Source organism: Antedon mediterranea, chromosome 1, assembly GCF_964355755.1.
Source record: "Antedon mediterranea chromosome 1, ecAntMedi1.1, whole genome shotgun sequence".
NCBI lineage: Eukaryota > Metazoa > Echinodermata > Crinoidea > Comatulida > Antedonidae > Antedon > Antedon mediterranea.
In genome coordinates, this window is record NC_092670.1 from 12,840,005 (window position 1) to 12,853,289 (window position 13,285).

At 35.0% G+C, this 13,285-nt stretch overlaps 3 protein-coding genes across 3 annotated transcripts; all 3 read right to left on the reverse strand.

The window, feature by feature from the left end:
- Positions 1–1,063: 1,063 nt before the first annotated feature.
- On the reverse strand, positions 1,064–4,476 carry LOC140046696 (proton-coupled folate transporter-like). The gene is made up of 5 exons (XM_072091407.1): positions 3,403–4,476; positions 2,777–2,911; positions 2,470–2,553; positions 1,993–2,149; positions 1,064–1,761 (listed from the first exon to the last, which is right to left on the reverse strand). Exons 1-5 carry the CDS (start codon positions 4,286–4,288, stop codon positions 1,668–1,670), a joined length of 1,356 nt encoding a protein of 451 aa, XP_071947508.1. The 5' UTR covers positions 4,289–4,476; the 3' UTR covers positions 1,064–1,667.
- A 279-nt stretch (positions 4,477–4,755) lies between these two features.
- Positions 4,756–6,748, reverse strand: LOC140046708 (alpha-(1,3)-fucosyltransferase 7-like). The gene has a single exon (XM_072091415.1). The coding sequence runs from the start codon at positions 6,735–6,737 to the stop codon at positions 5,490–5,492; it is 1,248 nt and encodes a 415-aa protein (XP_071947516.1). The 5' UTR covers positions 6,738–6,748; the 3' UTR covers positions 4,756–5,489.
- A 1,572-nt stretch (positions 6,749–8,320) lies between these two features.
- Positions 8,321–13,105, reverse strand: LOC140046716 (uncharacterized). Its single transcript, XM_072091421.1, has 6 exons — positions 12,852–13,105; positions 11,062–11,296; positions 10,148–10,204; positions 9,698–9,790; positions 9,434–9,538; positions 8,321–9,037 (listed from the first exon to the last, which is right to left on the reverse strand). The coding sequence occupies exons 1-6, from the start codon at positions 12,875–12,877 to the stop codon at positions 8,984–8,986; spliced, it is 570 nt and encodes a 189-aa protein (XP_071947522.1). The 5' UTR covers positions 12,878–13,105; the 3' UTR covers positions 8,321–8,983.
- Positions 13,106–13,285: the final 180 nt, after the last annotated feature.

The window sequence follows — 13,285 nt, forward strand, 5'->3', positions numbered from 1 at the left end:
ACTGATTATATCACTAAACGGTAGAAGCCATTTCACTCACTCAAAGATTGATCGTTCCATATTTTTAGTCGCGTGTGCATGCAACGTGACTCTACAGCTCACTATGTCGGTCGGTTGGTCGGTAAACACTAACTTGAGCACTAACTCGGCACTAACGCGGCTCCAATATATATATATTTACCCTTGGTTTAGTACGTGCACTGTGTAATGAGATAACAATTCATTGTTGTACCTCACACCCGAAAAAATCACATTTATATATTTAAATTGAACAGATAAAGAAACACAATGTTGGCTTAAATTGAAAAAGTAATGACCATGCGTGATAGAAAATCTCCCACCTCTGCAAACACCTCACAAGCAGCATACAATCGTCGCCCGGAGCCTGCAATTATTTCACCCGCAGAGAGCGAAAGCTAGTACTTAATTGCTTGTAGTCAAACAATAAACTTTCGCATCTTTCAAGCAATTAAGCGTGACGGATAGGAAAAATTGCTTTAAAAAAAAATACGAATAGCTGCTAAAATTAGGCTCATGCATCATTATTCATAATCTATTCCTTTAATTTATCCTACATTAGGCCTAATGTATTGAAATTAATGCCTTCATATGAGTTTCCGTACCTAGCGCACGTTGTCGGAAATTTTCTGTCAATATTTATCAATTTTTTTATATGATATAATGTCTACATAGGAATATTAATATAATATTATATTATTATTATTATTTCGGAAATTGCAATGGAAAAGACAGGGTTGGCTCTTCCATTCCACCATTTTTATAGTGTCTCCATTAGTCTGGGTTCCAGACGGAGTTTTGTCTTAATATTAGTGAAAAGATAAATATTTTGGCACATATGGCGTTTCATACGTATACTACTTGATTTTGGATACTCCGTCTGGGGAAACACGCACAAGTCACGTGGTTTGACACCAAGAATTCTTGGTGCATACGATTATCCGGTTGACTAGTTTCAGCTGCATGCGATTGGCTACTCTCTCGTACACCGTTTAAATATTCATATTTAAGAATTTCAAAGACTCAACAAATAAGATGATGCGCATGCCTAGTAGTCTGGTAAACATTTGATGGGATCTTTGAAACATGAAAACTCGTCTTGATATATGATAGGCTAGCTTCTCCGCAAATCAAACATTGAATGGATCATTTATTACGCGGAGATAATTTTGATTTAATTCCCACCCAGACCCTGTCCTGTTCTGTGTGGTGGTGTAGCCCTGTTGTGTGCCGGTGGTATGTAGGCCTACTTCATTGGCGTTTTATTTGGCAGGTCATACGTGCGAGTTGAGTAGGACCTACGAAAGAGGCAAGGCCAAGGACTAAACAATTAATAAACAAAACAACTTGGCATTACTATTTTATATTTCAACAGTCTCGATCGTACATTAAGCACTGGTAGGCCTACGTACTCGATCTCTTTCATTTTGAAACAAAATGATCATTGGTTGATTCGAAATCCATATTTACATACCGCCCGCCCCATATAGCCAAATACGGTATGATAACCTACGTCATTCTTATCGTATGTTTGCGGTCTGCAAATCGATTTCTATACGTGTTTCACAAGTCTGTATTTTCAGAAAAAAATCGCGGTCGAAATAAAAACAAATAAAGATAAAAAAAGATAATACAGACTTGGGGCAAGTCTATGTCTCCATTAGAAGAGGAATGTTTTCGTTAAATTCTGAATTAGATGACTCTGTTGTTTCCTCCGTTTTACCAAAATTCCACTGAATAAATCTGTAAGAGAAACAAATATAGTCATAATCTAGAGGATAATGCATAATATATTTATGTAGTAGGCCTAATAAATTATATTCTTAACCTAATAACTCCTTTGATAGACCATTTATAATTGCAAACACAAGAAAATTTATTTCTGTATAGGCCCACATGCCTTTGGCAATTTTTGTACATTATGTTAACTACTGAATACAAAAAACATTCTCTTTATTTTAGGAGAATACTTACATTACCACAAGCATATTCAACAATGATCCAATAAACATTATATAGAATATTAAACTTGGCTGGCTTTCAACACTAGCCGCATAAGTGACACCAACCCAAATAGGTCCCAGCAAGAATCCAATATTGTCAAGTGCACCAGCCTGGGCAAATACGGCTCCTAGTTACATAAAAATGATAACATTAATTAATTTGTTTGAATGTTGTGTAGTAGGCCTATTTTTTAGTGAAATATTATGCTTATGATGTGATGATATTTGTGAATACAAATGATGTTTAGACCTACACCACAAAAGAGAAAAAAAAAACTGTTGAAAATCTGCCAACGTTTAGAACCAGTTTCGACTGAAAACAAATCTATAGGCCTATACTTGCGTTTATTCGTTTCGATGGCTCTTTGCCAAATCAGAAATTAAAAACTTAACTTTGACGATTCCAATCTGTTTTTCTACAAAAACATTCGGCTGCATTTAGACTAACCTTGTTCGTTTTGTTCTACCAGTTTCGACAAACGTGCCTCTACGATTGCCTTTGGTAAGACTGCTAAAACTGCCAATGGTATTGCTAAATAAAAATTACAATTAAAGTTAGGCTTTAGTATAGAAAAATAATGTTCAAACAATTTAGGCCCATACCACGCATGATTTAATAGACGAAATATTTCACTTCTTACCGTAGGCATATTCTGGCAGCTTAGTTTTTAAATGTGTGTTCACATAACATTCGATTTAGATGTTATATTATATACATTATAATGAAAAACAAAATATTCTATCATCACACTTACATAAGTACACTAAGGTGTCAGAGGTCACGGCGATGACTATTGATGATGCCATTGCTGATATAGACCCAATATAGAAAAGGGTGTAATCGTTTGTTTTAAACAACTTTTGCAATAATTTGGTAATACACAACATTCCTGAAAAATAAAACAGCAATTATTATTCCTATGTACCAGGCACAGAAACGTCATTATTCTATTAAGCTCTGTCTATACACTATTAAACTAGTTTGACAACAAAAATTGTGATGTGTCCAAAAATAAAGTTTGATAGTGTAGACAGAGCTTAAGTCTGGTCCTTTTGCAGTAATTTTCGTCTCTAGTGATATCAATTCAAAATTCAATCTATTTCTAAAGAAAACACAATTGTAACCAATTCTGTTATACCAGAAACCTAAGTTACCGCACTGAAAAATAATAATATATTTAGCAGATCAAGATCCTAACAGTATATATGACTGACAAAATGGGTCTACATGTCAAAGGTCATGTTTTTAAGCTGCATAAAAATGTAGGGAAAGCGCAACAACAGGATTTGAACCTGTCATGATTTACGCATGAAAACATTACCTCATTTAGTTTAAAGTATTTTAATAAACATAATTTGTATCAATTAGAGAAATACTTACCTACGGTGTTGGATAGAAAATAGGATGATGTGAAGTAGCCGGCGCCGCTAGTTGACATATTCAAAGGTGGACCGATAGCATACAGTTGAAGTCCATGAAACAATGCATTTACCATCGAAGAGTTTAAGATACGAACAAACATCCACAGTAACATTATCTTTCGACGATTATTTGTATTATTTAATATTACATTTATCATATCAGCTACTACATTCTTGAAAGAATATTTCTTTGTTAATACCGTCGTGTCAATAGACTCTTCTATCATGAAAACGATGTAGAAAATAGAAAAAACTAATAGGACTGTTATAAATATAAAAGGCTCAATAAATCCATTATTGTCTATCCAAACGGAAAAAACTAACTGTCCAAGTGCAATACCCAAAAAGTTGACGCCAAGCAGTACGGACATTCGAAAGGTAAAGTTTGCTGTGTTCGAGATATCGCTAAGATACGAACCAACACCAGATCGGAGTAGGATTGTATTACCGGTAAGTCCAATTGAAAGATTACCAATAAGTAGATATTCGATTGGTAATCGATACACTAAAACAATAGTGAAACTGATCGACGTTACAAGCATCCCTACCGTCGGTAAAATCATTGTAATCTTCCTGCCGATACAATCACTCCATGTTGAGATGTATAAAATAACAAAAACCGCCGGAAGAGATTGACATATCAGAAATATTGTTGTCCAATTTGCTAAAAGTATCTGGGCGCTACTTACTTCCACGTCTCTATTACTCGAATTAAGTTGCAGTTGAAGAATATACTCCGTGAACACCACTCCTTGTATGGAGAGAAGGGCGAACGCCAGGTAAATTACCAGAACAGAAATTTCTGTCAGTCCGCTGATTTTTTTAAGTAGGCCTAGGGAAGACATAATAATGGTATTCGGCTTGTCGTCAGTAAATGACAGCCATTCTAATTCGACTAAAGATGAATAGGTCTACTACCAGTGCTTATTATTTATGATTATAGTCTCATAAACCTATAGGCACGGTTCCACAAAGAGTACCAGCGTTTAGTGTATCAGGGCTACATCCATAATCAGAAAATATGGGATGTTTCATAAGGGTACCTCAAGGAAACATTAAGTAAACGTTTGCAACTGTTTCAGGCATGCTCGGGAAAAAAACTGATGAGCACCACATTTAAAGGCTATTTTCACAAGATCAATCTACCTCTGTATTACAATGTTATAGAAAATACTTACAAGGTAACAAATTATTATTACAAGGTAACAAATGCAATAGGCCTAATAGTTAACATTGAAAAAAAACTCAATATAATTTTATTATTATATAATATAAACCCGGATAGAAGATACCATCCATTCTATACACTCTATTTCTGGAATGATAATAAACACATTTGGCAAATGAAAATATTTAGATAATAAATGATATAGATCGTTTAATTTTCCTACTCTACCGTTTCGAAGCCCTATTAATTTCAGTCGGACAATGATGAAAGTCCACGAGGACGGAACACACTACAATAGAATTTTAAGAACTATTGTATCTTCCAAAGGTTAGTGCTAATTCCAGCAACGACTTTCCGCGTTTTCTTTAAATAAGACATAATTTGGATATTTTACAAGGAATTTCAAATCAGCGGAACTATTGCCAATGACTATTATTATTGCTAGTACAAATCATACCATTATTAAATAAATAGATGTTTCATTACAAAATGCTTGCCAAGAAAATGTAACTCTTATACATTGAAGTAAGTTTATGTAACGAATTGAAATTAAATTCTTTCTGCTAGTCTCTTTTCATTTCATTTTAAAATGATATAAAAATGATGTGAATGATAATAAAGAAGCAAATGTCTAAAAATATACCATGTTGTTAAGCCAAGGCAATTTAATCAAGGCACTGAGCTCGCTTTGCCAAGATAGGAACTCGTAAGAACAGCCCTTTGATCTTATGTCTGGCTGCGACAAATACCAACAGACGTACAATGTACATATTCTCCTTCTCCTTGTCTGCAAGGGGCGTGGAACTGATCGTGTCGCAGCCACAGATAAACCCTTTGATAACCGGAGCCCAGCATCCTGTTGTTAGATTGCATCCAGACTATTTCCCACTATGTCTTTTTGTAGGCTTGAATGGATATCGATTCTTCGAAGATGGTTTGCATTTTTTATTCCACCATTCTCCATTAATATTATGGTCTTGTTTTGGAGGTTTAACGTCAAGTAAAGAGCATATTCGCGATGGCGAGAAGTTATCGTTTTCTTTAACCACACGACCCATTTTTTTCCAATCAAAGAATGCATTATACATCTCCACATCATTTTCAATTAGATTAATATATTTAACAAAATCTTTCAAAGTATCAAAATCCGAAATATGAATAAATGAATTTGGTGGTGCTACTTTTTCATAATCCTTTCTTGAAGGTCCATATACAATAGGGACAACATTTAAATCGTACAAGAAGGGCCATTCCCAAAACTTTTCTGTAATATAATCATTACATTCACTGTTTTCAAGAGCAAGGAAAAATTTGTAATTTTTTAGAGCTTGACACACCTGGTTCCAACTGGTACAAGTTAGATTGCCACAATGTCCATATATATCAATTGGCAACTGTGTCTGAAGATATTTTACAAATTCGAATCGGTTATACGTCGAGCTTACGCAATTGTGCGCGATCCATGCCATTAGTTTTGTTTTACCGCGTAACCAGTTTTTGCCCGTTGCCACATTATTCGTTTGAGGATGTTCGAAAGGTATATATCGACCGTAAGGTACGTGTATGTCCGACTCAAAGCTGTATGACATAGTCAGGTTAAAATGAAACCAACTCGGTGGAGCTTTGACCATTCCTAACAATCGAGTCGGGCTCTCCCACGTCTGCCAAATCCAAATTTGAGCCGGTGATCGATTCTTCTGAAATAACTTATATTCTTGGTTACGAGTATGAAAACTTGCGTGGAATATCACAATATCAGCGTTGGCCAATTTAGACACATTTTCAGAATATGTTATGTATACAGAACATTCTAAATCTGAGCAATTTACTTGTCCTTCGTTACCGCCATAAGCAAAGTGTTTACGCGCAATTTCTGGAATCCACCATATCAAGACTGTTTTCATACAACGTGGTACGTTCGGCTGAGATAACTGCTTGACCAATGTGGTTTCAAATCCCACTGATTGTGTGATAGGGTTCGAATCAGACGAAATCTTTCGAGATAATCCTGTGTCAATAGATTTTCCATCCAGTGATACATTCGTTATACAACCGGCATTATTGTTCAAATTGAGTAGTACGTTTGTTTTGGAACTATATCTTATCGTTGGCATCGTATAGAACATTCTGTTATAGTACACAATAATTGATAGTAAACAAAGTGTAATTACAAAAAGGAAGCGTTTGCTGTACATCTTGTTGGTAAGCATTGTTTACCGAAAAATTCAATCATATCATTTAACAGCATAACAAGTACGGTATAGGACATATATTTGCTGGCCGTGAGAAGCACAATACCGTGTAAGTAAATGCAAACAACGTGATCTGAAAATATATTTCTAGTCTTAGGCTGGTAGAGTACTGTTTCTGTACTTTCTGTTTGACCATCTAGAAAAATCACAATAATATATTTTAATTATATTGACCAGGTAGATGCAGTAGTGGGGAACCAGGCCCGGGTGGAAAATATTGAATCTGTGATTCTACTGTATCGTCATACCCAGCGTTAAAGTTTTGTGGGGAAAAAGCAATAGGCCTATTTAGTGGAAAAAAGGTGGAGACAAGAAACTGTGGATTCTATTTTCACTAAAATTCCTTTTCAACAACACACAGTATTCTTTATGTAAATGGAGGTTATATTTAATTTAAGGGCCTACTAATTCTTGTGAACAAAGAGTATACCTTTAAATACTTACATTTTACCTTTGAAAAATGCAATATTTGTAAAGATCCAATTTGTGTATGATTAACATATACACCACGTTATTGGTCTTGTTCCAAAGCTTGTTTAATTCAAAAATTAGATTGCCTTATTTAAAGCAATATGGACTTGCTTGCTTCTTCTCTCTAATATTAACTGCACATGCACAACGCATACAATGGTGTTTGTTAAGGAGTGGATGGTTGTTGTACACTTATCTTTTAGTGGTGCGTAACAATAACGTCTGACTGAAAAAAGTCCGGTGTCCCATCAGACGTAGTCCCCCTATCTTTATGAACTTATTTTTATGAGGCAAACAGTGATTAGTGAGGGTTTAAGTTTTATTTATGAATTTTGTATTGTGTACACATATTAATTTATTGACGAGTAGCACACTTTTGCCACCATCATTATCCTTCCACACCACTCTGTTTTCCATCCACATAACCGATAGAACGACGCGAGTCAGTCCTCCATTTTATCTACGTATGATTTACCGAAAACCAAACTAAAGACTTCTTTATAAATCAAAGAAACAGAAACGCATTCGCGCTACGCCCTCTAGAAAAATAGACGGAGTTTTGACTTAATATTAGCAAAAAGATAAATAGTTTGGCCCATATGGCGTTTCATACGTATAATACTTGAGCTTGTATTTTTTTTTTTTAGATTTTTTTTAAATTTATTTATTTGTATATCTGAGAGCAAACACAATGTCTATGTTTATTTTATATGCAAATGAAAATAAATGGAGATAATTCACAACTGATAAATGAATGAATGAATTGCCTCATATTCTCGTAGATTTTATTGATATTCCTCAGTAGGAATTTTATTATGAAAAAAGGTACTTTTTTAATATAAGGCAACCTTTATTTTGTATAAATGGTATACGGGAACGTAAGAAGGTACAATCAGATTACTACTTTACTACTACTAGCAGAAATTTCTAAAATCAGACTCCAGGGAGCCTTTTACAATACAAGAACAATTAAAGAAACAGCACAATTATGAATTAAGAAGAATTTATTTTTTTCTTAAATAACAGGAACAAAGAAGAAAGCTCTTAAGTAATATGCTAAAAATTAAGGTTTCTGAATATACGTCTGTGGCTCGTAAACGTACAATTGGGTCTAATAAAACAGGTTAGCATTGTTCACAAACATAGGCCTACTAATCCACTAATATGTAGCCTACGTTTTATAGTCAGTTCGAAGATAAAACTCTATACCCCCCCCCCCCCCCCGCAACCCGGATAAATGTTCGTTAAGAAATGTTTTCGAAATATAATATTTACATTAGTAGAATTGAATGAGTTCAACAGTCTGAGTCTCTACAATATAAATCAACTGCACATAAAGGCTATAATTAAATCAATTATTAATATTTTTGGAGTTTTAAGATAAAACTATTAATTTAATAAACTACATTAGGGTATTGGAATTCCAAAAGGGAATCCAGATTCTGTGTTTACTACACCCATAAACCATTAAACAATATTATAGGCCTGGTTAAATTTTAAAAACCTTTAAAGATTTTGCTATGGACAACTAATGTTATATCAATTAAAAAGAATAAGCTTCGTTAGGATTCGATAATACACTACATCACAAATCCTAATGCTATCATTGGCGTTTCATATCTCCAACGTGGTAGGCGGTCCATACATGATCAAAGTGGTCTATATATTGGAGCACGTTTGATGAATCCATGCCTTTGCTTTTTCTATAGAGACAACAGTTAGATTCAATTTGTTAACGAAATGCATTGATTAATAGACCAAATAAATATAATTATACCAAACCGCAATATGGTAGTGATATGGGCATATATGGTAGTGATATGAAATAGTCATGTCTATATATGGGCACATCACATTTGATGTCACATAAAGTTTGATGATGTAGACTTAATAGACGCGTAATGGTCGCAAAATAGAAATCCTGGTTAAACAAGACTATTCATATAATAAATGTAAAGCTCTGTGAAACTTTATGTGACAAACCAACGTGATGTGCCCATATATGGACATGATGATGTCATATTACTACCATATTTGGAAACATCACTCTTTTTTGTCAAACTAGTTTGATAATGTAGACAGACTTTAGCTTTGCTTACCAAAGAGCTGATCCGAATACTACAAAGAACGATGGCGAAAATGGAAATAACGAGTTCGTTGGCAGCACCAATCAACAGTATTTCTTCCAATCGGAGACAATCTGACTAAATTATAAAGATACAGAAAATAAAGTTTATGTAATAAATTACAATTAATATGCGTCATGGAAGCAACACAATATTTCATATATTTTACAGACTTGTGGATTTATAAAATACGGTATCATTTTCATGTTTGATCTCTGTCAAAGATAGGCTACATACGTTTTCCTCCAAGACGAGAGCATACGCCTTCAGTACAATCGCTGCAATGGAGGCCAACGAAGCAATGCATGACATCGTGAGATATGTAATAACCTATAGAAGAAAAGTAAAACTCCAGGTATTAATAGAGATAATTAATTAGTAGTTTAAAACCATGGAGAAATAATTCTCCTCATGATATTATAGAGTTGAGAAATGCAATTACGGATAAGTAGTAGAAAGTGCAAGATGATTGAAACTTGTTCCTTTATTTATTAGCTCTGAGAAACACCAAGGCTATAAACTCAAAAGTAATTGTCGATTCTGTATAATATTTTTCTACTTATTTTAGTCGGGATTGATTGCATCGTTGGATATTCATACGCGGGGTTTCACTAACATCATGATGATTGTGGTACAATAATGTACAAAGTGTAAACATAGAAACATTTTGATTTGTACATAACTTACCCAACCTCTGGACACTGAAGTGGCAGCAAAGAGTCCCATCCATCCAGACAATATGAACTACAAATTTACAATAAAAAAAAACCCAAAATATTTAATAAAGATAACCGTTAATTAGTCAGATGATTGCCATATACTCGATCGTAAGTAGGCCTATTACTCAGGTGGGACTCGAATCATCTCTCACTCCATAGATCACAAGTCTGGCGTTCATAAACAGTACATAATAAACAAATATTCTCAACAATCCAACTAACAGCAGTTTACATTAGGTTACTTAACTAAAAAAACAAAAGCTCATTCCATTTGTCTCGACTAATCTACTTTCAAAAGTTCTGTTTATCCTAGATGTAAAATTACGCCAACAAATATGAGTCCACAGGTGACAAGTCAAAACGCCCGCTGGTGGCGCTACGTAAACACTTTTTCCCCTGACTTGGAGAACTATGAAACAATTGTCGTATTCGATTTAGACTTTCACCGTTGAGTACAGTTTTTATGTTGAGTACTTCTTTAACGGAATATTTTGAGCGTTGAGATTGTTCTTAACGAAAAAGCTTTCGTTGTCAACGTTTTCTATTCAAATGACTTTCTGTTAAGCACAAATTTAATTACAATTCGAATACAAAAAGTACTCAACGGATCTTTACGTTGACAACGAAAGTTCCCAATCGAATATGACAAATGATTAGTAAAACCAGGGAAATCCAACAACAGAACTCTGAGCGCGCCTTGCCAAGAGAGGAACTCATAACCGTTCTTTGATTTTAGGCCTGGCTTCGACAAATACAAGTACCCTGTGGACATTATTCTGTAAAGGGCGTGGAACTGATCGTGCCGGCCACAGATAAACCCTTTGATCTCCGTAGCTCAGCATCCTGTTGTTAGATTGCTTTGGTAAAACAATGTGTACACACCCATGCACCACTCCAGACTCCGACATAAACTTGAGCAAACTGGCAATCCACAAACAGCAGGATCAGGACACCACACACAAGCATAAGTACACCTAACATCACCTGCAGAATGGCAGAGCCTTTCAGGGTACGTGGATCGGGCTTACTAGCGCCTTCACGTTCAACGGTGTAACATACGTCTCCATATGGGTTCACATTAGCCCCTATTAACGACGTTCTGTCATAATCGACTTGCCTGTTAATTGAAAATCAAAGTAAAATTAACACGGAATATTATTTGCATTTCTTAAAATATAATATTGATACAAAACAATGTTTATAATGTTTTTAGTCGAATCCTCGTGTATTCTGGGTGTATTGAAACTGCCCTCTCGAAATGTCTATCATCAAACATGCGCGTGCATCATCTCTCGAGATGTTACTGTTGTATACAGTACTATATAGGTCTATACAATAGAACCACACTTTCGGGGCCTAATGATGTCCCCCATTAAAAGTGTCTCATGGATAGGAATTGTCCCCTTGTTCGCATCCTTTCATTGGAAATTCTCCTCTTAGTGGTCTCCCAAAGAAGGGGGTTTTACTGTTAAATTGCTTGTATAGCTACTTGAACGTCGCAACAAAATGACGTAACCGCACCACAAGCAATTGGACCCAATCACGTCACAATGGATCATCCGAACTGTCCCTTGTGATTGGTCAACTCATCTTGTGCGTTGGCTATGTGTACGGTATTATTTTATTTAAGCTATAGCATTATAGCATTGTATAAAGAACAATTGCACACAAGAACCTGTAACGAGTGTTATAACAAACACTGTGTAAGTAATTGTAAACATAGGTAGTATTTTTGTTTAACGAAAACGTTGACATTTCAAGTCATTCCAAGAACACAAATGTAACCATAACAGACGTCAATCGTTTTCCGGGTATGGTATTGTTAATAGTAAAAGTATTGTTCCGATTTGTATTGCCCTTCGATGACATAAGGTCCTATATGAATCATCACAAATCGGCAGAAATTTGGCAATAGGGAGAGAGAGGGGGGCGTGGGTCTTAGGTAAAAAATGAAATGTATAAATATATAAATTTAATAAACTAGGCCTATATTAAATCCAAAGGCAAATTACTGAAAAAATGACAATGCTGTGGGTATCAGTGGCTGGATCTCAATGGAGATACAAAAAAAGCTAAATCAAAACGATAAATAAAAAACAGCCAGAAAAGTTAGCAGAGCTTTCGGGCAACACATAGCCCTTCATCAGTGCTAGGCCTATATAAATATAGGCTAACTAAGAACATCAAAAATAATATTGAATAGGCCTACATGTTCGTACATTTTTGTGACTGTCGTGGGCCCGTCAGGGGTTCGAGGAGTTCTCTATTGAAATTTTCTTAAAATTATTATTATGGTAAGATCGTCCTGGGAAAAATGTATCTATAATATGTGATTGTGATTTTAGGCGAGACTGTTATGAACTCGTGGCCACTACATGATATTTTTAGTTTCACTGACCATATGAAACGAAAATTGATGTAAAATATTGTCGACGTAGGTCTAGGCCTATCCTACGCTGTCTTTTAATAGGCCTTTTTCTTGGCTTAGACGGGGTCGTATCATAACCTTTGTGTAATTATTATGGTTGAATGTGTAAATACCCAAGCGTTATTTCTCGTGTTGCAAATATAAAATATAAAATAACTCAGTGTACTTCCAAACGTATTATAACTAATAAAACGCATACTTTAAATTCACATAAACAAATTGAAAATAAATTGTCTGTACTTACGTTTTGTTATCTATGTACGTATACATTATTATTTCATACTCCAACGCCAGACAGGACTGTTCTTTCTTTAATATCGGGAACTGACTCGGAATAAAATGTTGTAAAATGGCCGATATGCTTGTTTAGAGTGCGTGTACTTTGTCCCTTTGTGCTACAACAATGTTTACTTTTTACGATACATAATAGTGGTAATCATTATACTTAGTACCGTGTTCCTATAGCATTGTATTATTATTCTAGGCCTATTATGTTTTAATTTTATGTCCAGGGTATGTTTTAGTCACTAATAATCTAGACTTCCGTAGAGTTAGTCAGGCTGCAGTGTGAGGAGGTGGGGATGCACAGCGCACACTCACTTCAGTGATGGAAAATTCGCCTTCCTGTGTGTAAACCATAGTCTTCAACTAAAAACGGAACTTTTTCAGACGTTATGT

Bases quoted from the DNA above. Each gene is read 5' to 3' on its own strand.
- LOC140046696 (XM_072091407.1), bottom strand. From the start codon at position 4,288: ATGTCTTCCCTAGGCCTACTTAAAAAAATCAGCGGACTGACAGAAATT. The intron at 2,912-3,402 runs GTAAGTATTTCT...TTTATTTTTCAG, and splicing joins TTTTCTATCCAACACCGTAG to GAATGTTGTGTATTACCAAA. The intron at 2,554-2,776 runs GTAAGTGTGATG...ATTTTTATTTAG, and splicing joins TGACACCTTAGTGTACTTAT to CAATACCATTGGCAGTTTTA.
- LOC140046708 (XM_072091415.1), bottom strand. From the start codon at position 6,737: ATGTTCTATACGATGCCAACGATAAGATATAGTTCCAAAACAAACGTA.
- LOC140046716 (XM_072091421.1), bottom strand. From the start codon at position 12,877: ATGTATACGTACATAGATAACAAAAC. The intron at 9,791-10,147 runs GTAAGTTATGTA...TTTCTTCTATAG, and splicing joins CTTCAGTGTCCAGAGGTTGG to GTTATTACATATCTCACGAT. The intron at 9,038-9,433 runs GTAAGCAAAGCT...TTGTCTCTATAG, and splicing joins GTATTCGGATCAGCTCTTTG to AAAAAGCAAAGGCATGGATT.